Source organism: Dreissena polymorpha, chromosome 14, assembly GCF_020536995.1.
Source record: "Dreissena polymorpha isolate Duluth1 chromosome 14, UMN_Dpol_1.0, whole genome shotgun sequence".
Classification (NCBI taxonomy): domain Eukaryota; kingdom Metazoa; phylum Mollusca; class Bivalvia; order Myida; family Dreissenidae; genus Dreissena; species Dreissena polymorpha.
Window position 1 is genome coordinate 7,628,494 of NC_068368.1, and position 23,927 is coordinate 7,652,420.

A 23,927-nucleotide genomic window follows, 5' to 3' on the forward strand; every position below is an offset into this window, starting at 1 on the left:
CTTTTGACCGGGAAAGGGTAAAACAAAAGATCATAAATTTTTTCATCAATTTTCATAGCAGTTTTAACGCAAAATATAAAAAGCACTTACAAACAAATAGGATGAGCTCATTGATAACCATACACTAAATAACGAATGAAATTCTTGAGAAAATGTTAATAAACACCATTTATGTTTTCATTGTTTAGTAATTAATACATAACAAATTAATACTTCAATAACAACTTAAACAAACAAAAAAACACTATAAATGAAGATCTACTAGCCTTAGTTACATCTCACTGTGGTAATGTCATGTGATTTTATCTAATTAATTGAATTTAATTAATACCTATAGTGAAAAAGATTGTATCAAAATAAATCTCTGCATTTCAGATTTATTTAAAGTTCCCTAAATACATTAACAATACTGGTCAAAATTTAGATTACCCAAGGCTTAAATACCATCATCATGTTTGAATTTCTTGGTAACTGCTGTGTTTTTATTAATTGCAATAAAAAACATTATAAAACAAATCAAGTTTTAAATATATTTATACCTGAATTTCGTTTTGGCACATTTAAAATATCAATCAAATATATGTCAATCTTAATTAAAACTGATGCTAAAAGTTGCTTACATTATTCTTACATCCAAACCCAATCCCATACTATAATGTCTTAATTTTGCAGTAGTGCCATAAATGTATTTCACAGTATAAAGCACATGTACTTTGAAGAAAGCATTTCAAAAGGCTTATTCCTGCTTTTATTGGAAATATGATAAAATCAATTAATGCATAAAATCAATTGTTTTACAATTAAGTTATTATAAATTCCAGGTTATAAACAAAATAATGTAAAGGCAAAGATGTATTTATTGATGATTATCAAACAACCTGTGGGAATGACCAACATTGAAAGCATTAGCTTATAATTGCAAACCATAACAAAGGATACACTATTTTGGCAAACTTGTATTACATTTAGATAATCAAAATAAACTTGCAAGAAATGTCAGTGCTTCATGCAAAAACATATAAATATTATAAATTATTTATTGTCATGGTATGAAAATATTGATATATCCTAAGAGAGACATGGTAATGTCATGTTCAAATATGTCACTGTCATCTTAAGAAGTGGGGAATAGTACAGAAAACTGGATGTATAATGGCTTTTCTACGCCAACCACTTGTAACACCTGAAAATACACATATAACAGCCAATTACTCAAATATCATTGCATTTTAAATATGTAGAGTATTTTACCACTCAATATTGTTCAATGCATTAAGTAGATAACTTGCCCATTTACTGCTTCTCAAACTTCAAGAACATGTTTACAAACATATCTGGTTTAATGTACTATTAAATCCAACAGGACAGTGTACCATTTTATCATGCTCAAGCATGTAGATAATTTTAACAAAAAGCCATTCGATTAAAAAAATAACAACTTGTTTTGTGAATGAAACATTAAAGGCATCTAAAAAATGTAATTCAATATGGCTCAATGCAATTAAAACATTTGAAATTTAACATTAGATTCTGCACCAACTACGTTATACATCTGAAAAGTTTTCAAAAGTAAGGAGTAATCAATGGATCAGGATTTCAAACTCACCTCAGATTTACTGGTCTTCTCACCCAGTGCAAACTTCTGGCTCTTTATGCCAGTGGTTTGAAGCTGGTTTTCCCCTTTCTTGACATACTGGGCCGTGATGCAGTAACGCACCTCTCTGTCAGCCCTCATGGAGAACGTCTGACGCTCACACTGACGGAAACTCAACACTGGGTCGCCTGGCTTCAGACGCTAAAAACAAATATTGTTCAACTTTTAAAAGCACCCTCAATCTACGCAGAAACGGTATTCATTATTCCGAAATTTTTCATATCTTTTCATTTTTATATTATTGTATATTAATATGTATTTTCTTTGTCTTGATTTTTGAACAATATGGCTAATTGGTATTGAACACGCTCAGAGTAACAAGATTAAAATTGTGCAGCTGAAAATGAATCTTATTTGTAAGCAAACTACAAGAGTTTTTGGTGTGTTAAGTTATGGGCTTTCAACCACGCCTACTCAGGTTCATGCCTGTTAAACATTTTTAATGGTATACACATGCGTTTTTTTTAGTCATGCCTGACAATCATTTAAGTCCAAGATTTGTCAATTGATTTAAACTTAAAATCATTTCATTGAGATTTATCTTTTTTGGTAGGTAAGACAAATACCTGCATGTAGAAGGAGTAGATTCCGTCTCTGGAGCCTACCCCCTTCAGTTCAAAATGAAATCCATGAAGAGACAGGATTTCTGAGTGGTACAGAGGGTCCTGCAAAAGAAGACAGAGACTAGAAATGTGTCAAGGACATTAATGCCCCCAAAACACAGGTTGCACACAGACAAATCTACTATAGTTCTGCAGTGGACAAAAACAGTGCAATAATTCAGCAAAACTGGTCGAGTGAAAATTTCTTTCTTTACGATCTTACATATACATATTGAGGTTATTAAACTGTGACAGTTTGAGAAGATTCACCCAAAGGTTAATGGGAAGTAAATTACCTTAGAGAGTAAATTAAGTCAGATAGATAGCTAGTAGTCTTTTTACCGGAAAGACCTTAAGACATGTTGTAAGAGATCACTTTCTAAATTAACCTTCTTTCCTGTACATAAAAATATGGCCATATTTCAATCATCCTCACACAAAAACATTTAGATACGTTTTTTCGAATTTATCATGGAAAGGTAATGTTCATATTGTTGTCTTCATAGTTCTAATTTATTAAATGGTACACTTGTCCTGTTTAAACAGGTCAGACTTATTGAAACATGAGCTGCTTAGAAAGTGCTCTAATAGCATTACTTAATTAAAGTAATTGTGACAAACATGTAAGAAGAAATTGCAATAAACGTCACAGATCAAACAAATTAATAACAAATAATCACAGTTTTACTCACTTCATAAGAAAAAAATAAATGTGCAAATAAGGCACTAACTTACCGTAATGATGTATAAAATAATATTTAGAACTTTGATGATTAAGGACCACATTGGTCTTGTTAATAGAGCATGATTGAGATTCAAAAAATTATAGTTTACCAAAGGTCAAACATGTTTCTTTTATTTTCTGAACCCATTTTAATTTGCAAAAACTCAAATTACATGTATATAATTATCAGACATACGTAAATAACTGTTCAGCTTGCAAGTAAAATTACTTTATAAAGCAGCTTAGCAACTCCAATCATCAACCAACAATTATGCATTTCTTGCAACATTAAAGAAATTACATCCTTTAAAAGCTTGAAGTTGATAATTAAATGTAATAAAAAATATTAGTGGCAAACCATTGAATAACTTTTTTTTACATTTGTTCACTAAGAATAATAAAAAAGATCAGGGGGGTTTTCTATTGCAGTCACTGTGTTTATTTCCATTAAATGTGTCAAAGACATTACATATTTTTTATTAACAGCCTGCTTAAATATAATATACAACATTAGTAGTTGATCAGTCTTCAAAAAAAAGACATATGACAGTTTTTTTATCGCCAGATACGATAAGACAACAATATCCATTACAAAAGATTAAATAATGTCTTAGACCAATATAACCTTAATAAAAGCAGAGCAATACATGTGCATTAAATCAACATGTAGAATTTGCAATGACCAGCTTACCGAATCAATCACAAAGCCTTGCCTAATGGCGCAGTTATTAAAGTTCTTCATCAGGGACATATCCCCACCACCTTGAAGCTGAAAAAAACATAACAAATACAGGGCTGGTATCAAGCCTTGATGCCATCATTTTTTAAAGTAATCAATTAATGATCTTTTTATTATTAATATTTTTAACTAAACTGAGGCCTTGTATTCTAAAAGTTCCTGATAAAAACCTACCAAAGCAAGATGGGTTACAAAGCTCATGATAAAAATCCTTCCTTTCCTTTGCATGCATTTACAAAGCTCCTGATAAAAATCCTTCCTTACCTTTGCTTGTATTGACAAACCTCCTGATAAAAATCCTACAATATCTTGTCATGTATTTACCAAGCTTCTTATTGAAAGTCTACATAACCTTGGAATGTATTAAAATAGCTCTTTAAAAAACACCTACTTTACCTAAGCGTGTAGTAACAAAGTTCAGAGAGCTCTTAATGAGCTCATACATGTACCTGATGGTTGCGCTGATGGTATGATGTTAATAATAAAGATCAACTGCCAGACACGTATTAAAAACTCAAGTGATTTTACAACTAAACAGAATAATAGGAACTAGAGCTTTGTCACAGACGTGATAAATACCCCACATGCCGCATTGACACATAATATTTTGCATGTCGTCTTCACAAAAAACAGCGGACACCATGCTCAATTTTTAAAAAGTGACCCCTTGACCTAATTTTAGACACAGAAAGGCCCATGTTCTAACTTGGCCTTAAGATCATCTCCAAAAAACTTCTGACCAAGTTTGGTGAAGATCGGATGTAAACTACTTGAATTATAGAGTGGACACCATGCTGAATGTTAAAAAACGCACTAAGTGACCCCGTGACCTAGTTTTAGGCCCAGAATGGCCCATGTTCAAACTTGTCCTAGAGATCATTTAGATAAAATTGTGACAAAGTTTGGTGAGGACTGGATGAAAACTACTTGAATTAGAGAGCGGACAACATGGTGAGGTTTAAAACGCACTAAGATACCCTATGACCTAGTTTTTGACCCGGCATGACCCATATTCAAACTTGACCTAGACATCATCTAGATACAACTTCTGACCAAGTTTGGTGAAGATTGGATAAAAACTACTTGAATTAGAGGGCGGACAACACTGTGATGTTTAAAACGCACTAAGTGACCCCGTGACCTTGTTTTTGACCCAGCATGACCTATATTCAAACTTGCCCTAGACATTATCAAGATACAACTTCTGACCAATTTGGTGAAGATTGGATAAAAACTACTTGAATTAGAGAGCAGACAACATGGTGAGGTTTAAAACACACTAAGTGACCCCGTGACCTAGTTTTTGACCCGGCATGGCCCATGTTCGAACTTGACCTACACATCATCTAGTTACAACTTCTGACCAAGTGTGGTGAAGATCGGATTTAAACTACTTGAATTAGAGAGCAAACACTATGCTCAATGTGTTAAACGTACTAAGTTACCCTGTGACCTAGTTTTTGATCTCGCATGGCCCATGCTGAATGTTAAAAAACACACTAAGTGACCCCGTGACCTAGTTTTAGGCCCGGAATGGCCCATGTTCAAACTTGTCCTAGAGATCATTTAGATAAAACTTGTGACCAAGTTTGGTGAGGATTGGATGAAAACTACTTGAATTCGAGAGTGGACAACATGGTGAGGTTTAAAACGCACTAAGATACCCCGTTACCTAGTTTTTGATCCGGCATGACATATATTCAAACTTGACCTAGACATCATCTAGATACAACTTCTGACCAAGTTTGGTGAAGATTGGATAAAAACTACTTGAAATAGAGGGCTGACAACATTGTGATGTTTAAAACGCACTTAGTGACCCCGTGACCTTGTTTTTGACCCGGCATGACCTATATTCAAGCTTGCCCTAGACATTATCAAGATACAACTTCTGACCAACTTTGGTGAAGATTGGATAAAAACTACTTGAATTAGAGAGCAGAAAACATGGTGAGGTTTAAAACACACTAAGTGACCCCGTGACCTAGTTTTTGACCCGGCATGGCCCATGTTCGAACTTGACCTACACATCATCTAGTTACAACTTCTGACCAAGTGTGGTGAAGATCGGATTTAAACTACTTGAACTAAAGAGCAGACACCATGCTCAATGTGTAAAACGTACTAAGTGACCCTGTGACCTAGTTTTTGATCTCGCATGGCCCATGTTTGAACTTGGCCTTCAGATCATCTAGATAAAACTTCTGACCAAGTTTGGTGAAGATCGTATGAAAACTACTTGAATAAGAGAGAGGACACAATGCTGAATGTTAAAAAACGCACTAAGTGACCCTGTGACCTAGTTTTTGACCCGGCAAGGCCAATGTTCAAACATGGCCTTAAGATCATCTAGATACAACTTTTGACCAAGTTTGGTGAAGATTGGATGAAAACTACTTACTTGAATTAGAGAGCGGACAACATACTGAATGTTTAAAACGCACTAAATGACCCCGTGACCTAGTTTTTGACCTGGCAAGGCCCATGTTTGAACTTGGCCTAGACATCATGTAGATACAACTTCTGACCAAGTTTGGTGAAGATCGGATAAAAACTACTTGAATTAGAGAGCGGACAACATGCTGAATGTTTAAAACACACTAAGTGACCCCGTGACCTAGTTTTTGACCCGGAAAGGCCCATGTTCGAACTTGGCCTAGACATCATCTAGATACAATTTCTGACCAAGTTTGGTGAAGATCGGATAAAAACTACTTGAATTAGAGAGCGGACAACATGCTGAATGTTTAAAACGCACTTAGTGACCCCGTGACCTAGTTTTTGACCTGGCAAGGCCCATGTTCAAACTTTGCCTAGACATCATGTAGATACAACTTCTGACCAAGTTTGGTGAAGATCAGATGAAAACTACTTGAATTAGAGGGCAGACACTTAATACGGACCGACTGACAGACCAACAGATTGAACGACCAACCGACCGACCGACCAACCGACAGACAAGTTCACTCCTATATACCCCCCTAAACATCGTTTGTGGGAGTATTATTATAAAGTAGTAAAGCTAAAAAGTAAAGCACAATCTTGAAACAGACAAGTACATTTACAAGAAGAGCTGTGTTCTTAAACACAATGCCGCCTACTGCGCCGCTTAGAAGCCATAGATTTTACCTTTTACCTTGAAGGATGACCTTGACCTTTCACCACTCAAAATGAGCAGCTGCATGAGATAGGCATGCATGCAAAATATGGAGTTGCTATCTTCAATATTGCAAAATTTGATCTTTGACCTTGACCTTGAAGGATGACCTTGACCTTTCACCACTCAAAATGTGCAGTTCCACGAGATACGCATGCATGCCAAATATCAAGTTGCTATCTTTACTATTGCAAAATGTGACCTTTGACATTGACCTTGAAGGATGACCTTGACCTTTCACCACTCAAAATGTGCAGCTCCATTTGATACACATGCATGCCAAATATCAAGTTGCTATCTTCAATATTGCAAAATTTTGACGTTTGACCTTGACCTTGAAGGATGACTTTGACCTTTCACCACTCAAAATGTGCAGCTCCAAGTGATACGAATGCATGCCAAATATCGAGTTGAAATCTTCAATATTGCAAAATTTGACCTTTGACCTTGAAGGATGACCTTGACCTTTTACCACTCAAAATGTGCAGCTCCATGAGATACACATGCATGCAAATTATCGAATTGCTATCTTCAATATTGCAAAATTTGACATTTGAACTTGACCTTGAAGGATGACCTTGACCTTTCACCACTCAAAATGTGCAGCTCCACGAGATATGCAAGAATGCCAAATATCAAGTTGCTATCTTCAATATTGCAAAATTTGACCTTGACCTTGAAGGATGACCTTGACCTTTCACCACTCAAAATGTGCAGCTCCATGAGATACACATGCATGCCAAATATCAAGTTGCTATCTTCAATATTGCAAAATTTTGACGTTTGACCTTGACCTTGAAGGATGACTTTGACCTTTCACCACTCAAAATGTGCAGCTCCAAGTGATACGAATGCATGCCAAATATCAAGTTGATATCTTCAATATTGCAAAATTTGACCTTTGACCTTGACCTTAAAGGATGACCTTGACCTTTCACCACTCAAAATGTGCAGCTCCACGAGATATGCATGAATGCCAAATATCAAGTTGCTATCTTCAATATTGCAAAATTTGACCTTGACCTTGAAGAATGACCTTGACCTTTCACCACTCAAAATGTGCAGCTCCATGAGATACACATGCATGCCAAATATCAAATTACTATCTTCAATATTGGAAAAGTGATGGCCAATGTGAAAGTTTTCGGACGGACGGACAGACGCCATATATTTGACATTTTACCTTGAAGGATGAATTGACGTTGACCTTTTATACTCAAAATGTGCAGCTCCATGAGATACACATGCATGCAAAATATCAAGTTGCTATTTTATATATTGAAAAAGTTATGTTAAAACTTTTGCACAGACGCCATATATTTGACATTTGACCTTGAAGGATGACCTTCACCTTCACCTTTCACACTCCAAATGTTCAGCTCCATGAGATACACATGCATGCCAAATATCAAGTTGCTATCTTGAATATTGAAAAAGTTATGGCCAATGTTAAAGTTTTTGGACAGACAGACAGACGCCATATATGTGACATTTGACCTTGAAGGATGACCTTGACCTTCACCTTTCACCTCTCAAAATGTGCAGCTCCATGAGATGCACATATATGCCAAATATCAAGTTGCTATGTTCAATATTGAAAAAGTTATGGCCATTAAAGTTTTCATACAGACGGACAGACTGACACACTGACTGACTGACTGACAGAAAGTTCAACTGCTATATGCCAACCTACCGGGGGCATAAAAACCTGCATTTAAATAATAATAAACCACAGCAGCATTTAACATTCTCTGCTAATTGTTTGCTTTCTTGAAAGGCAACAATACAGAATAAGACACTAATTTTAATGTTGGTCTAGCTTGATCTCTCATTCATTTCACTAAAGTTGTTTGCACTATAGACACGCATCAATCAGATACATTGCAATTCTAAAGAGGTGTACTTATTTCTGTTCAAATATAAAATCATCTATATAACGCATTTTATGACGATGAGACACACCATTAGAACAGGCAATATGTTCCATCTAATGACTACAATTTCTTTAACATCAGCTCTTGGCATACTGTATTGTTATGAAATCAATAACAATAACATTGACAGCAAAGAGCATTGTGGAACTTTCACTGAAATACTCTGAAATCTGAGACTGTTATACAAATTGAACATCACAGAAATTCCTGTTATAGAACAAAATAACATGAGAACTTACTTTAAAGTGGTCCCTCAAGTGATTAACACTTTTTCTGGATATCACATGGTGCTTGTACTCTTGGACAAATATGTCCCAGTTTCTCAGTCTAAATATTTTAAGACACACACATTCAGACCATGTGTATCTGGATTGGGTCATACATATAGCCTTAAGAGTGGTAAAAAGGTTTTTCTCATATATGACCAAGTTTTTGGATGCATGAAACCCAGATTCAAACTCAGCCTCGATATTGTCAAGATAGTCATTCCGACCAAATTTCATCAATAGTGGTAATAAGTTTTTCTAAGCTCTGACCTAGTAACCTAGTTCTTTGACCCAGATTCTATCTCAACTTATTATTTTCTCAGTTAACATTCATACAAAGTTTTATCAAGATTGAGTCATAAGTGGGGCCCTAAATTAGTAACAAGTCTTTTTTCTAAGATTTGACCTTGTGACCTAGTTTTAGGACCCATGTGACCCAGATTCAATATTTGCCGAGATATTTTACAGATAAACAAATATTGCAAAGATAAACAGTCAGGCCAAGTTGAATCAAATGTGTGTCATAAATGCAGGTTGTAGAGAGATAACAAGATTTTTCAAAGGTTTGACCTGATGATCTAGTTTTTAAAAGAGGGTGAACTAGATTCCAACTAGATATTGTCAAAAATAAAAATATTCTTATCAAGTTTATAAAGATTGGATGAAAAATGTGGCCTCAAGAGTATTAACCGCTACAAGTTGAAGAAAAACACTGGACACAGATTACCTGTTTGTACTCAGGTGAGCTAATAAGAATAAAGGCCTGCTTGGCAATGTGCCTTATATCAAAGCTCAGATTTAAATTAGGCTGATATAAGCCCTCCTTGCCACTTAAAGAGTGGTAATGCTGGGGCAGGAGGTATAAGAGGGTCTCTCTGGGCATGACACTTACATAGTGGTAATGCTGGGACAGGTGGTCAATGAGGGTCTCTCTGGGCAGGATACTTACAGAGTGGTAATGCTGGGACAGTAGGTCAATGAGGGTCTCTCTGTGCAGTATCCTTACAGAGTCGTAATGCTGGGACAGGAGGTCAATGAGGGTCTCTCTGGGCAGGATACTTACAGAGTGGTAATGCTGGGACAGGAGGTCAATGAGGGTCTCTCTGGGCAGGATACTTATAGAGTGGTAATGCTGGGACAGGAAGTCAATGAGGGCCTCTCTGGGCAGGATACTTACAGAGTGGTTATGCTGGGACAGGAGGTCAATGAGGGTCTTTCTGTGCAGGATACTTACAGAGTGGTAATGCTGGGACATGAGATCAATGAGAGTCTCTCTGGGCAGGATACTTACAGAGTGGTAATGCTGGTACATGAGATGAATGAGAGCCTCTCTGGGCAGGATACTTACAGAGTAGTAATGGTGGGACAAGAGGTCAATGAGGGCCTCTCTGGGCAGGATACTTACAGAGTGGTAATGCTGGGACAGGAGGTCAATGAGGGTCTCTCTGGGCAGGATACTTACAGAGTGGTAATGCTGGGACATGAGATCAATGAGAGCCTCTCTGGGCAGGATACTTACAGAGTGGTAATGCTGGGACAGGAGGTCAATGAGGGTCTCTCTGGGCAGTATCCTTACAGAGTGGTAATGCTGGGACAGGAGGTCAATGAGGGTCTCTCTGGGCAGGATACTTACAGAGTGGTAATGCTGGGACAGGAGGTCAATGAGGGCCTCTCTGGGCAGGATACTTACAGAGTGGTAATGCTGGGACAAGAGGTCAATGAGGGTCTCTCTGTGCAGGATACTTACAGAGTGGTAATGCTGGGACAGGAGGTCAATGAGGGTCTCTCTGTGCATTATCCTTACAGAGTGGTAATGCTGGGACAGGAGGTCAATGAGGTTCTCTCTGGGCAGGATACTTACAGAGTGGTAATGCTGGGACAGGAGGTCAATGAGGGTCTCTCTGGGCAGGATACTTACAGAGTGGTAATGCTGGGACAGGAGGTCAATGAGGGTCTCTCTGGCAGGATACTTACAGAGTGGTAATGGTGGGACAAGAGGTCAATGAGGGCCTCTCTGGGCAGGATACTTACAGTGTGGTAATGCTGGGATAGGAGGTCAATAAGGGTCTCTCTGGACAGGATACTTACAGAGTGATAATGCTGGGACATGAGATCAATGAGAGCCTCTTTTAGCAGGATACTTACAGAGTGGTAATGCTGGGACAGGAGGTCAATGAGGGTCTCTCTGTGCAGTATCCTTACAGAGTAGTAATGCTGGGACAGGAGGTCAATGAGGGCCTCTCTGGGCAGGATACTTACAGAGTGGTAATGCTGGGACAAGAGGTCAATGAGGGTCTCTCTGTGCAGGATACTTACAGAGTGGTAATGCTGGGACATGAGATCAATGAGAGTCTCTCTGGGCAGGATACTTACAGAGTGGTAATGCTGGGACAAGAGGTCAATGAGGGTCTCTCTGGGCAGGATACTTACAGAGTGGTAATGCTGGGACAGGTGGTCAATGAGGGTCTCTCTGTGCAGTATCCTTACAGAGTGGTAATGCTGGGACAGGAGGTCAATGAGGGCCTCTCTGGGCAGGATACTTACAGAGTGGTAATGCTGGGACAAGAGGTCAATGAGGGTCTCTCTGAGCAGGATACTTACAGAGTGGTAATGCTGGGACAGGAGGTTAATGAGGGCCTCTATGGGCAGGATACTTACAGAGTGGTAATGCTGGGACAGTAGGTCAATGAGAGCCTCTCTGGGCAGGATACTTACAGAGTGGTAATGCTGGGACAGGAGGTCAATGAGGGTCTCTCTGTGCAGGATACTTACAGAGTGGTAATGCTGGGACAAGAGGTTAATGAGGGCCTCTCTGGGCAGGATACTTACAGAGTGGTAATGCTGGGACAGGAGGTCAATGAGGGCCTCTCTGGGCAGGATACTTACAGAGTGGTAATGCTGGGACATGAGATCAATGAGAGCCTCTCTGGGCAGGATACTTACAGAGTGGTAATGCTGGGACAGAAGGTCAATGATGGTCTCTCTGGGCAGGATACTTACAGAGTGGTAATGCTGGGACAGTAGGTCAATGAGGGTCTCTCTGGGCAGGATACTTACAGAGTGGTAATGATGGGACAGGAGGTCAATGAGGGTCTCTCTGTGCAGGATACTTACAGAGTGGTAATGCTGGGACAGGAAGTCAATGAGGGCCTCCCTGGGCAGGATACTTACAGAGTGGTAATGCTGGGACAGGAGGTCAATGAGGGCCTCTCTGGGCAGGATACTTACAGAGTGGTAATGCTGGGACAGTAGGTCAATGAGGGTCTCTCTGTGCAGTATCCTTACAGAGTGGTAATGCTGGGACAGGAAGTCAATGAGGGCCTCTCTGGGCAGGATACTTACAGAGTGGTAATGCTGGGACAGTAGGTCAATGAGGGTCTCTCTGTGCAGTATCCTTACAGAGTGGTAATGCTGGGACAGGAGGTCAATGAGGGCCTCTCTGGGCAGGATACTTACAGAGTGGTAATGCTGGGACAGGAGGTCAATGAGGGTCTCTCTGTGCAGGATACTTACAGAGTGGTAATGCTGGGACAGGAGGTCAATGAGGGTCTCTCTGGGCAGGATACTTACAGAGTGGTAATGCTGGGACAGTAGGTCAATGAGGGTGTCTCTGGGCAGGATATTCATCAGCTGCATGTCCTGGATGTTCCCCGCTAAAATAAACAGAAATAAGTATTGTCATGTAAAATGGCAATTTTATCAGCTAGACATTTGAAAAAGACATGACCCCTTATCACTCGTTGATTTGTCAGCTATATTCAATTGAAAATAACTTGGGATCATGTGAATCACTGAGAAATTTAAAAAAGTGAAAGTCATATCTACACTTCATGATGATTTAATAGTTGGGCCACGCTCTGTGAAAAGGGGGTTTAAAGCATGTGCGTAAAGTGTTGTCCCAGATTTGCCTCTACATTCTGCACAGGCTAATCAGGAGCAACACTTTCCGCTTTTATGATATTTTTAGATTGAAGAATGTCTCTTCTTAGCAAAAATCCAGTTAAGGCGGAAAGTGTCGTCCCTGATATGCCTATGTGGACTGCACAGGCTAATCTGGGAAGACACTTCACACACTTGCATTAAACCCCTTTTTCACAGAGCATGTCAATTTTTATTGACACTTATGGTCAGTCTTCACAAAGATAAGCATTATAATTCTCATAGTGACTGCTTCTGGAATAATTAGAGTGATTGTTATATGAAAAGATTCATACTAAACACAGACTCAGTACATGTACTAAGTGTTGCTTTTGTAAACATGTTTGCAGTAAGACAAATGATGCCCTGTTATATTTATTAAAAACAAGAGCTGTGTTTGTGAAATACAATTCCCCCTACTGCGATTTGAAGCCGCACAGCAGCTATTTTAGAAAAAAACAAGCAATGTGTTTGTGAAACACTATGTTCCCATATATTTGACCTTTGACGATGAAGGATGACCTTGACCTTGACCTTTCACCACTCAAAATGTGCAGCTCCATGAGATACACATGCATGCCAAATATCAAGTTGCTATCTTCAATATTGCAAAAGTGTACATTTAATGAGCGATTTTGACCCATATATTTGACCTTTGACCTTGAAGAATGACCTTGACCTTTCAACACTCAAAATGTGCAGCTCCATGAGATATTCAATATTGCAAAAGTTATGGCAAATGTTAAAGTTTGCCCAAACAAACCAACCAACCAACCACTATATATATATAGTGGTGGGGGACATAAACATGACCTTTGACCTTGAAGGATGACCTTGACCTTTCACCACTCAAAATGTGCAGCTCCATGAGATACACATGCATGCCAAATATCAAGTTGCTATCTTCAATATTGCAAAAGTTATGACCAAGGTTAAAGTTTTCTGACAGACAGACACACATATACAATGACAGACAGACATGCCAAAAATAATAAACCACCGATCATTCCATCCGGGAAATAAAAAGACACCGGTGTAGATTGGTGCTCTTTCTTACAAAGCCTTTCAAGAACATAAAAATAAGCAGAAAATATGTTCTTACAGTTGCAATATCTTGAGAGAGTATTGATTTCATCTAAGAATTAATTATGTTTGGTAAAGAATAGCCTTTCCAATGCTAGAGCTTACAACATGTAATTGGCAATGTGCTAATTAAATTTCTTGCATAACAAAATCAAATTTTAAAAAGACAATCTTATGGAAAGAAGCATGAGTTTGCATGCATCAGCATGTAAATTGACAGAAAGAATGCCAATAATCAGACACTATGAATGCAAGTCTTTCACTTGGAATAAAGCTTTGGTGAAAAGCTGATTTATTGAATTTCCTCATACAGAAGACTTGTTTCTGATTTTCATTTATAAAAGCACTCTGAACAAAGTTTACAAAGAAAATTCTCTTTAAAAATAAAGGGACTGTACTTTTAGTCAGTGATGAAATATATCACATGTAGACATTTAGATTTGTGTTAAAGGTAATAAAGGAGCATTTCAAGAAAGAACATCAAAATCATTAACTTGAAACAGAGACAGAATGTATGAGTTCTTTATTTGATTCTATTAAACTAATTCAGTATTCTTATATTGCCCCATCAATACTTACTATCAAGGATTCCATGTAAACGAACAGCAGAGAACATTGGTGAGTAGATTTGACCATCGTCTCTCTCAACGAACGATGAAGTTTTCGGCAAACTGAACAACAAAGATGGTCATGTTTTATCAAACCATGGTGACATTGCCCCTGTTCATCCCAAGGTTAAACAAATCTTGAAATCAAATGTCAAATTTTGAAAAAATAAATTGTTTTTCTTTGCAATATGGTAAATCACCAAATTTTTATAAAGATATTGTATGTTAATTTTTTTTCATAAAACTCGCGAATATGGGCTAAAGCCAACATCTGAAGTGGCTACAATGTCTTGGTAAAAAAAACACAAAATCTCTCCTGCACAGTCTGGTCATTGGCTACAATGTCTGGTTCAAAGACCACAAAATCTCTCCTGAATATATTGACGACAGCAAAGCTCCTGACTAGACTTAGCCATTGCGCAGGCTAATCTGAATCTATATTTGCAAAATATCTCCTTTAACCTGCTTTCACATGATGCAAGCCGTAAGTAATTTGAAGTATCTGACCATTTTATAAATTTGTTGAATATGAAAATAAACCAAATCATAAGTAATGATGAGTATGTGAACATGTAACAAATGTAGCAATCTTATATAAAAGATAAACCAATGAACCTGTTGAAGTATGACAGGACTGTAATATGGGAAGACATAAATGAGAGATAAACCATGATCCTGTTGAAGTATGACAGGACTGTGCTATGGGAAGGCATCAATGAGAGATAAACCAATGAACCTGTTGAAGTATGACAGGACTGTGCTATGGGAAGGCATCAATGAGAGATAAACCAATGATCCTGTTGAAGTATGACAGGACTGTGCTATGGGAAGGCATCAATGAGAGATAAACAAATGAACCTGTTGAAGTATGACAGGACCGTGCTATGGGAAGACATCAATGAGAGATAAACAAATGAACCTGTTGAAGTATGACAGGACTGTGCTATGGGAAGGCATCAATTAGAGATAAACAAATGAACCTGTTGAAGTATGACAGGACTGTGCTATGGGAAGACATCAATGATAGATAAACCAATGAACCTGTTGAAGTATGACAGAATGGTGCTATGGGAAGACATCAATGATAGATAAACCAATGAACCTGTTGAAGTATGACAGAATGGTGCTATGGGAAGGCATCAATGAGAGATAAACCAATGAACCTGTTGAAGTATGACAGGACGGTGCTATGGGAAGGTTCAATGAGAGATAAACCAATGAACCTGTTGAAGTATGACAGAATGGTGCTATGGGAAGGCATCAATGAGAGATAAACCAATGAACCTGTTGAAGTATGACAGGACGGTGCTATGGGAAGGTTCAATGAGAAATAAATCAATGAACCTGTTAAAGTAGGACAGGACAGTGCTATGGGAAGGCATCAATGAGAGATAAACCAATGAACCTGTTGAAGTATGACAGGATGGTGCTATGGGAAGGCATCAATGAAAGAAAAACCAATGAAACTGTTGAAGTATGACAGGACGGTGCTATGGGAAGGTTCAATGAGAAATAAACCAATGAACCTGTTAAAGTAGGACAAGACGGTGCTATGGGAAGGCATCAATGAGAGATAAACCAATGAACCTGTTAAAGTATGACAGGATGGTGCTATGAGAAGGCATCAATGAAAGAAAAACCAATGAACCTGTTGAAGTATGACAGAATGGTGCTATGGGAAGGCATCAATGAGAGATAAACCAATGAACCTGTTGAAGTATGACAGGACGGTGCTATGGGAAGGTTCAATGAGAAATAAATCAATGAACCTGTTAAAGTAGGACAGGACAGTGCTATGGGAAGGCATCAATGAGAGATAAACCAATGAACCTGTTAAAGTATGACAGGATGGTGCTATGGGAAGGCATCAATGAAAGAAAAACCAATGAACATGTTGAAGTAGGACAAGCTGGTGCTATGGGAAGGCATCAATTAATGATAGATAAACCAATGAACCTGTTAAAGTACGACAGGATGGTGCTATGGGAAGGCATCAGCTGGAGATGTGGGTTCAGCTGCATGAAGAGCCAGTAGGAGAGTGTGCGGTACACGCTGAACTCGTTGTACGTGAACAGACGGTTGGACTTGAGGATCTTCTGCAGTAGGTCCATCGGCATCTCACGCAGTTGGATGTTATTGGAGAGCTGCAAACAGGAAATTATGATTGATAAAAAGATGGACCACTTACCACACATTTCAGTTGTCAATCTCAACTTTATTTTCACATTCATGTAAAATTGTTTCCAATGAGAATTCTCATAAGACTTAGTTTTTATTGCCATTGGTAAACTATTCAAGACTAAGGAAAACATGGAATATTCATAATTGTGGCACATGGAATATGAGTGAGTGGATATTGATGGGATAGCTGGCTATGGAAAAAAATATTGATTTGATAGCTGTTATTGGAGAGCTGGACATAGGTAATAGAAAATATTCAAAACTTAGTTGGTGTGAAATTTAATGGGGCTTGCTGAAACACTACCAGTAAGAAGTTTGACATGTGAGGGATGTTAATAAATTCAAGTAAGTCTGAATCTCTCATTTAAATACAAGCATAAAACTTGTAATACACACATATTTTAACCCCTGGATCATTTGTACCATTTTTATGATCCTCTCGAACAAAAATACCAAATTTAATTATTAATATTCTTACAAAACACCACTTTATATCATAAATATTTCATATAATTATAATAACCCAAGGTTTTAACAATTTGTGTGCAAATATATATTTTTAAGATTACTGCTGACAATGTAAATGCAAGGATTTTCAGTACAATTTAAAGTCCTTTCCCCATTTTTTCACCGTAAAGTTGAATTCAAAAGCAAGTGCAAAAGCATTGATTGTTTCCTAATGTAGGCATGAAAACTTTAAAGAACATAAAAAATTATTGAGTCTGCCATAAAGCCAGGTACATAAAACTTGAAGGCAAACAACACTGCAATTATTATGTTCCTGAAAATTGTATAGAAGCATTTAAAACTGTGGTGCTTCGGCCCTCTGAGATGCTTTCCAATATCATAAGAGATAAAGCATTTTAGCTTGTGTTAAGAAGGATTTCATTATAGAAATTTTAAGATGGAACATTGATTTCCACAGAGATTTATTGCAGATTTCGATGTAAATGTAATCATGTGATTTCTCTCTTAACTGATTTTGGTATGCAAATGTGACAAACATTATTGAAATAGATTTCTTATTAAAATTTTTATGGGTTAATTAAGACTTGTTGCCATTTTCATGCCTTTTACAGTCATACAAAAAAATTATTTGACTTCCAAATTTTATACGCTCAAGGATATAAAAAAATAGCTGTAAATAAAAAGCATTGTTATGTAATGCTCGCTCAAAACACGGTAAAATGTTTTTCTCTCAAAAAATGAATTTGTTACCACGAGATATAAAAGCGTTGCTAAAATTAATTTTGCAGACATTAGCTTTCGTGTCAGTGTTCATTCTGGGCCATATTGCTGGTGGGCCAATGGCCCATCAGCCATAAATTTAGTGGGCCATTTAGAAGATTTTGTAGGGGCCACCTATTATTGGATTATGGTCACTACCAGCTGCATGTCTATTCAGAGTACTTCGAACAGCAGTTTATCCTCGAGTATCCTAACATCGTGGTAATAACGAAAGTAGGCCTCACGCGACGTAAACTGTCGCAAGAGATCTTGGCGGTTCAACACTTAAATATTACATCGGTTATCTGTTAATGTTACTACGGTAGATAAAACAAAAAACATGCAGCAAAATATACATAATTTACCTTTTCATTGCATACCCATTGCTCAGCGTCTCGGTCCCTGTGTATCCTAAGTTCGTGGAAAACCTTCCAGGTTAAAATGATCAACTTCCAGTTTCAAAATGTTTGTTTTTTGCATTAGGGCAAATCAAAACAATTGTTTACTGTAACTAATTAACTTTCATTTAGCTGAGAATTTTTGTATGTGGGATTAACAAGTTCTAACTTTTAAACACTGAAAATAACAAAACACTATCTACATATGCCTCATAAAAACAGAACTTATTCCGCGGAACCAGGGGAGCAATGGATGCAGTAAAAGGGATCCCCAATCCTTACATAATATAATAAGTTGCGTTTACTAAAAGTAACATTACTACTCAAAATCAACGAAAACTTTGTACAATATTTCGTAAAATAAAGCTAAACAATTAAAAACCATTGTTCCTTATGGCCATTGTCGAAATTTCAACGCCAGATGTGGTATGGTAGACTAGATGTTTGTGGATACAAAATGCTTGTTTTTATTATGGTTTAAACATGGTACCATTTTAGTGTTCATGTGTCCGTATCAATAGATATAATCGCAGGAAATTAACATGGAATTTATTGTGGTCACAAATAAATAAAACGAGCATTTTGTATCTACAAAAATCTATGTTATCGTACCACATCTAGCATTGAAATTGTGGCTATTGCTATAAGGAACACTGATTGTTTAGGTGTAAACTTTATTTTACAAAATACTTTATGAAATTTTCGTTGATTATGAGCTTTATTGAGACTTTAACTCATTTAACTCAGTGCTATTTTATTGCCAGACTATTGATAAAATGTAGAAAACAGCTAAAATATATCAAGTCACTTTAACCGAAAGATAAAAATGCTTGGCCCTAACATTTAAATACTCATTTGCATACGCGGCCCTGAAAGGTCACGTCGTCTGCTCTGTTAACGAAAAAAAAATGGGGGAGCGGGGGACACTTTGGGGCGTTATATCGGTCATTTTTCACATGCTATGAACATGGAATAGTAAATATCATTTTTTTAGAAAGGTGGTAATCTTTTGACATAAGACGCACGCGGAAAAATAACGCACGCGACGAGAGGTCATGAGAATAATGGATACCATGATGTTAGAACTCCAAGATGTTGGGATACTCGTCGATAACAAACATGTTACTTTTACTAATACTATGCTTTTTACAAATGTCACAAAACTTTTTTTTTTAATTGTCATCGTACGACAACCAAGTAAATTTCTTCTCTAACCAACCTTTCTGGAATTTCTGATCATCTTCATTTTCCGAAGGTTTCATTTGTTCGCTTGAACCAGCAGGACGATGTAGGCCTACTCGCTTCGGCCGAAGCATCTGCTGTTTTTCCAATCCACCTTCCCTAATCAGAAGTCCTTTCCCTTGTTTTTTTGTTTTTTTTTAAATGTAGGAGAATTCGTCCCTCGGTGCTCTCATTTCCTGCTTTACGCTTTGACATGTTTAAACACTTTATTTTTTTATTACAAACGTTTGAAAATCGCAACAAAAATATGTTGACAATGTTTCAAACACTTTCTGATGACGTATACACAGTTTGCTGACATGTGACATCTATCAACCAATGGAAGTGCACGATTCAACAGTGCTCCCGTGGTAGCCAAGCAACGGTTATTTTCCACCTACATTTTGACTCAGCAGACCAGTGCTAGAATTCGCAATGCGATTCTGTCGCTTTGTTTTTTTATAATTAAATCTCCCACTCATATAATTTTAAATGCGCCAATTATATTATGTATGCGCCCGAATGGCCCACTGATATTATTTAGATTGCGCCCATTAATATTTTGATGCGGGAATCACACAATTTCGCTGCCCAGAATGAACACTGCAATGTTCCAATACACCAAACATCTATCTAATATAAATTGTAATCTAATACAATACCCGCAGACAAAATTTAATAGACTGCTATGAGAAAAAAATATTTCATTCATTATGAAAGTGCAGCCTTTACTGAAAAGTGGTAGACATACTCATATGCAAAAGTTAATATCATGATGTATTTGTTTGTAAATTTGTATTACTCTATCAACAATTATTTAAGAGTTACAATTCATATCATTTCAAAACTGTCATGTTTTAACTAAACTGGATCTATGACCACCTGTTGCTTTTGTAAAATGTGGGCAATAATTTGCAAAGCACACCACGCTCACAAAAAGTCTGTAATTATGATGCAGAAAAAAAAAAATGGAACAGACAGGCAAAATGTGTATTAGAATCAACTTTAATGTGGAACTAACATGCAAATAATAACACAATTATCCTTGGGCATAAGTCATCAAGAATGAGAGTGCTTTTTTTCTGTGAAAACTAATATAATCCAGGCTAAAATTACGCAAAAGTGTATAATAATCAACTTAAATGTGGCACAGACTTGCAAATAATGACACTATTTTTGGTGGGCATTATGTTTGAAGATAGTGGCAATTTTTTCGTGAAAACTATTCCATTTCTACCCACTTAAATAATGCAAATTTCTACAAAACCTAATTTTTGTTTAGTATAGCATGACATTTATCACATACAATACATGCATATGGGCCATGAATCAGTGATTACTAAAGTTTAATACATGTATTTCCAAATGCATCACAGAAAACTATAAAAAGCATTTATTCACATTACATTCTTACTTCCAAGCACAAGTATGTATACCACCAAAATTTAGGCATACACATTTTAAAATGTTAATTTTTGAAAATTGTACAGCACATATGCAGTTATCATATATAGGTAATAAACCTTCATGTTTCATTTTAATCATGTATTATACCTATTCAGCTAGCATATCTTTACCACTGATTAAGGAAGTTTAATAAAATGTGTATACAATGTTTAAAATATCCCTAGGGGAATTTTATAATATTTGAGAGAAAAACGCTATTAAACCTTAACATTAGTGGAGTCATTTCTTAAGTTTCTTTACATTCTTAAACAAATACCAATAATGCATTATGTTTTCTTTATGCTAATCAGGCAGCAGATTTTACTCAGACTTAACTCAAAAGTATATTTCTTAAACTTTAACTTAATATCAAATTTATAATCTTCTCTTGATAGTATTACTTTTTGGAGACTTGGTTCTTACACATTTGGGACAAGAAATCCTAAATAATAGAGCATTTTTATCTGTTTGGGATTATTTAAATTACACCACAATATCACGAATCCCCCCCCCCCCCCACACACACACTGAAACGCTGCATAACACATGAACGAAGCCATGTGAAAATGGCTATGTGCAAACAACATTAAACCAGAACAGCCTGCGAGTAACTCGCAGATAGTTAAGGTTTTATGCTCTTTGCTGCTCATCAGTATCTAAGGGTTGGAAATGAAGCCTTTAAAACTTGAATCTAGTTAGAAATGCCTTTAATTAAATTAAACTTTTAATGAGACTACAAATGTGTCAAAATACCTTTCTAAGTGGTGAAGGGTTAACAAATGATGAACCAATGTATTACTTTTCTAAGTGGTAAAGAGTTAAGACATGAATGAACCAATGTATTACTTTTCTAAGTGGTACAGGGTTAACACATAAATGAACCAATGTATTACTTTTCTAAGTGTTACAGGGTTAACAAATGAATGAACCAATGTATTACTTTTTTTAGTGGTGATGGGTTAACACATGAATGAACCAATGTATTACTTTTCTAAGTGGTACAGGGTTAACACATAAATGAACCAATATATTACTTTTCTAAGTGGTAAAGTGTTAACAAATGAATGAACCAATGTATTTCTTTTCTAAGTGGTACAGGGTTAACACATAAATGAACCAATGTATTACTTTTCTAAGTGGTACAGTGTTAACAAATTGTCACGTAATTACAATTACGTATTGTTCGTGGAAAAGACACGGTAACCAACAAAGTTCATTTCTGATTTCTTTGCGTTTTATTTCTGCTTATTAACACAACACAACGTTTCCAAAATGTTGTCAAATACAAGATACATGCGAAGCCCGCAACGGGCCCATCCCGCGAAAGCCAGCAATAATGCGACTGTATGTTCGGACGTTTACGGCCGTTTAAGTGAGACTGTCCTTTATACAACGCAGATGCCAATTTATACAATAATGGACAAATAAATTGGGTGACGGCTGTCTGGATGATTGACTTTAACATGAGTTGAATTACCTGATACGGGATGGCTTTATGTGTGACTTACACATCTTGTGCATATATATGCCAATAATTAAGCGAGACCACGTTGTTTAACTGCATATATGAAAGTTCACCTGTCATTTAACATGAAAATATACACAAATTAACAGTGCGCACGTGCTTACCATAGACATAACTAATTAGTGAACCCAGCCATGGGCCATAACTTGGTGCATTTTTTCTCGTCTAATTTGACGATGACATATGATGCCCATTTATGCATTTCTTCATGAAGACAGATATTATGTTTCAGTTACACCGAACAAGGAATATACATGAAATACACCAATTATGCGACACACCTCATTTTCATTAAAGAAAGATTTTTATATTTATGATTTAAAATCTTTAGAAAGATCAAATCCTGAATGACAAGTGTCTTACAAATCATGTATCAATGTTAAATGACGTTGATCGATTGTCCACGTAACACTACAGGCGTTGTTTGACTAGTGACCTCCTGTGCTGTCCATTCGAAGTAGGTATTGCCCGGGTTGAATATGTACCTGTTGCGGTCATGTAGATGTCTTGGTTGTTGTTTTCTGTCTATGTTGATTCATGGGTGATGTTATCTACCATTGCTGTCGTGAAGAAGCTCTATCTATCGCCAAACTGTGTAGGCAAATCGCACGTGGTCGGTGCCTCATCTGCGTATCAAGGTTCACATCGAGGCTGGATATGTCATCGTGGTTTCTGTTGTTTTTGTCGCTGAACCAGCCGTCATCACGTCGTCGTTGTTTCTGTTGTTGAATCCATCGTGATATTGTCTCTGATATGGTGTTGATGCGTACTCGTAGCTTATCAATTGTGACGTATGTTAAAAACCTTTTGATCGCATTGTTGTTTCTGTTGTTGTGATTGTACTTTTGTTCTTGGTTCCAGCGTCTTCATTTCTCTTGGGACATTAAGATCTTCTATTGGTCATAATGCTCACGAGGTATTAACTATAGCAGTATTCTCCTTGATGTCTTAGGCCTCGGAAGTATCATTCCAAATGCGTTTATCTACGCCGTCAAACAGTTGAACGGCTGCATCTACTCTATAGTGTTTAACGTACACAATTGTGTCCAGTGTTGCGTCACTTGTTGTCCTTCGAAATCTTCTGGCGTTGGTCTTCTTTTAGTGATAGAACCAGGTATCACTTTGAGAGTAAACCCGTGATGTTCCATTCTAATTATGTTGTTTGTTTCTTCTATTCGTTGTGAAGGCGTTGTCTCGCGAAGTCGCTTTTCTTTCGGCGTTGTCTTCAAATCTCGATATTTTTT

General features: G+C 37.1%; 1 protein-coding gene and 1 pseudogene across 1 annotated transcript; one reads left to right on the forward strand and one right to left on the reverse strand.

The window, feature by feature from the left end:
- Positions 1-839: 839 nt before the first annotated feature.
- Positions 840-16,982, reverse strand: LOC127857961 (BTB/POZ domain-containing protein 16-like). Its single transcript, XM_052394746.1, has 7 exons — positions 16,642-16,982; positions 14,657-14,748; positions 12,647-12,729; positions 3,672-3,749; positions 2,221-2,319; positions 1,607-1,795; positions 840-1,183 (listed from the first exon to the last, which is right to left on the reverse strand). Exons 1-7 carry the CDS (start codon positions 16,965-16,967, stop codon positions 1,115-1,117), a joined length of 936 nt encoding a protein of 311 aa, XP_052250706.1. The 5' UTR covers positions 16,968-16,982; the 3' UTR covers positions 840-1,114.
- Positions 16,983-17,059: 77 nt separating this feature from the next.
- The window catches only part of LOC127858571 (ornithine decarboxylase 1-like), a 14,351-nt pseudogene continuing 7,483 nt past the window's right edge, over positions 17,060-23,927 (forward strand).

Bases quoted from the DNA above. Each gene is read 5' to 3' on its own strand.
- LOC127857961 (XM_052394746.1), bottom strand. From the start codon at position 16,967: ATGGCAATAAAAACTAAGTCTTATGAGAATTCTCATTGGAAACAATTT. The intron at 14,749-16,641 runs GTTCATTGGTTT...TTTGTTGTTCAG, and splicing joins ATCCTGTCGTACTTTAACAG to TTTGCCGAAAACTTCATCGT. The intron at 1,796-2,220 runs GTATTTGTCTTA...ATTTGTTTTTAG, and splicing joins TCTACTCCTTCTACATGCAG to CGTCTGAAGCCAGGCGACCC.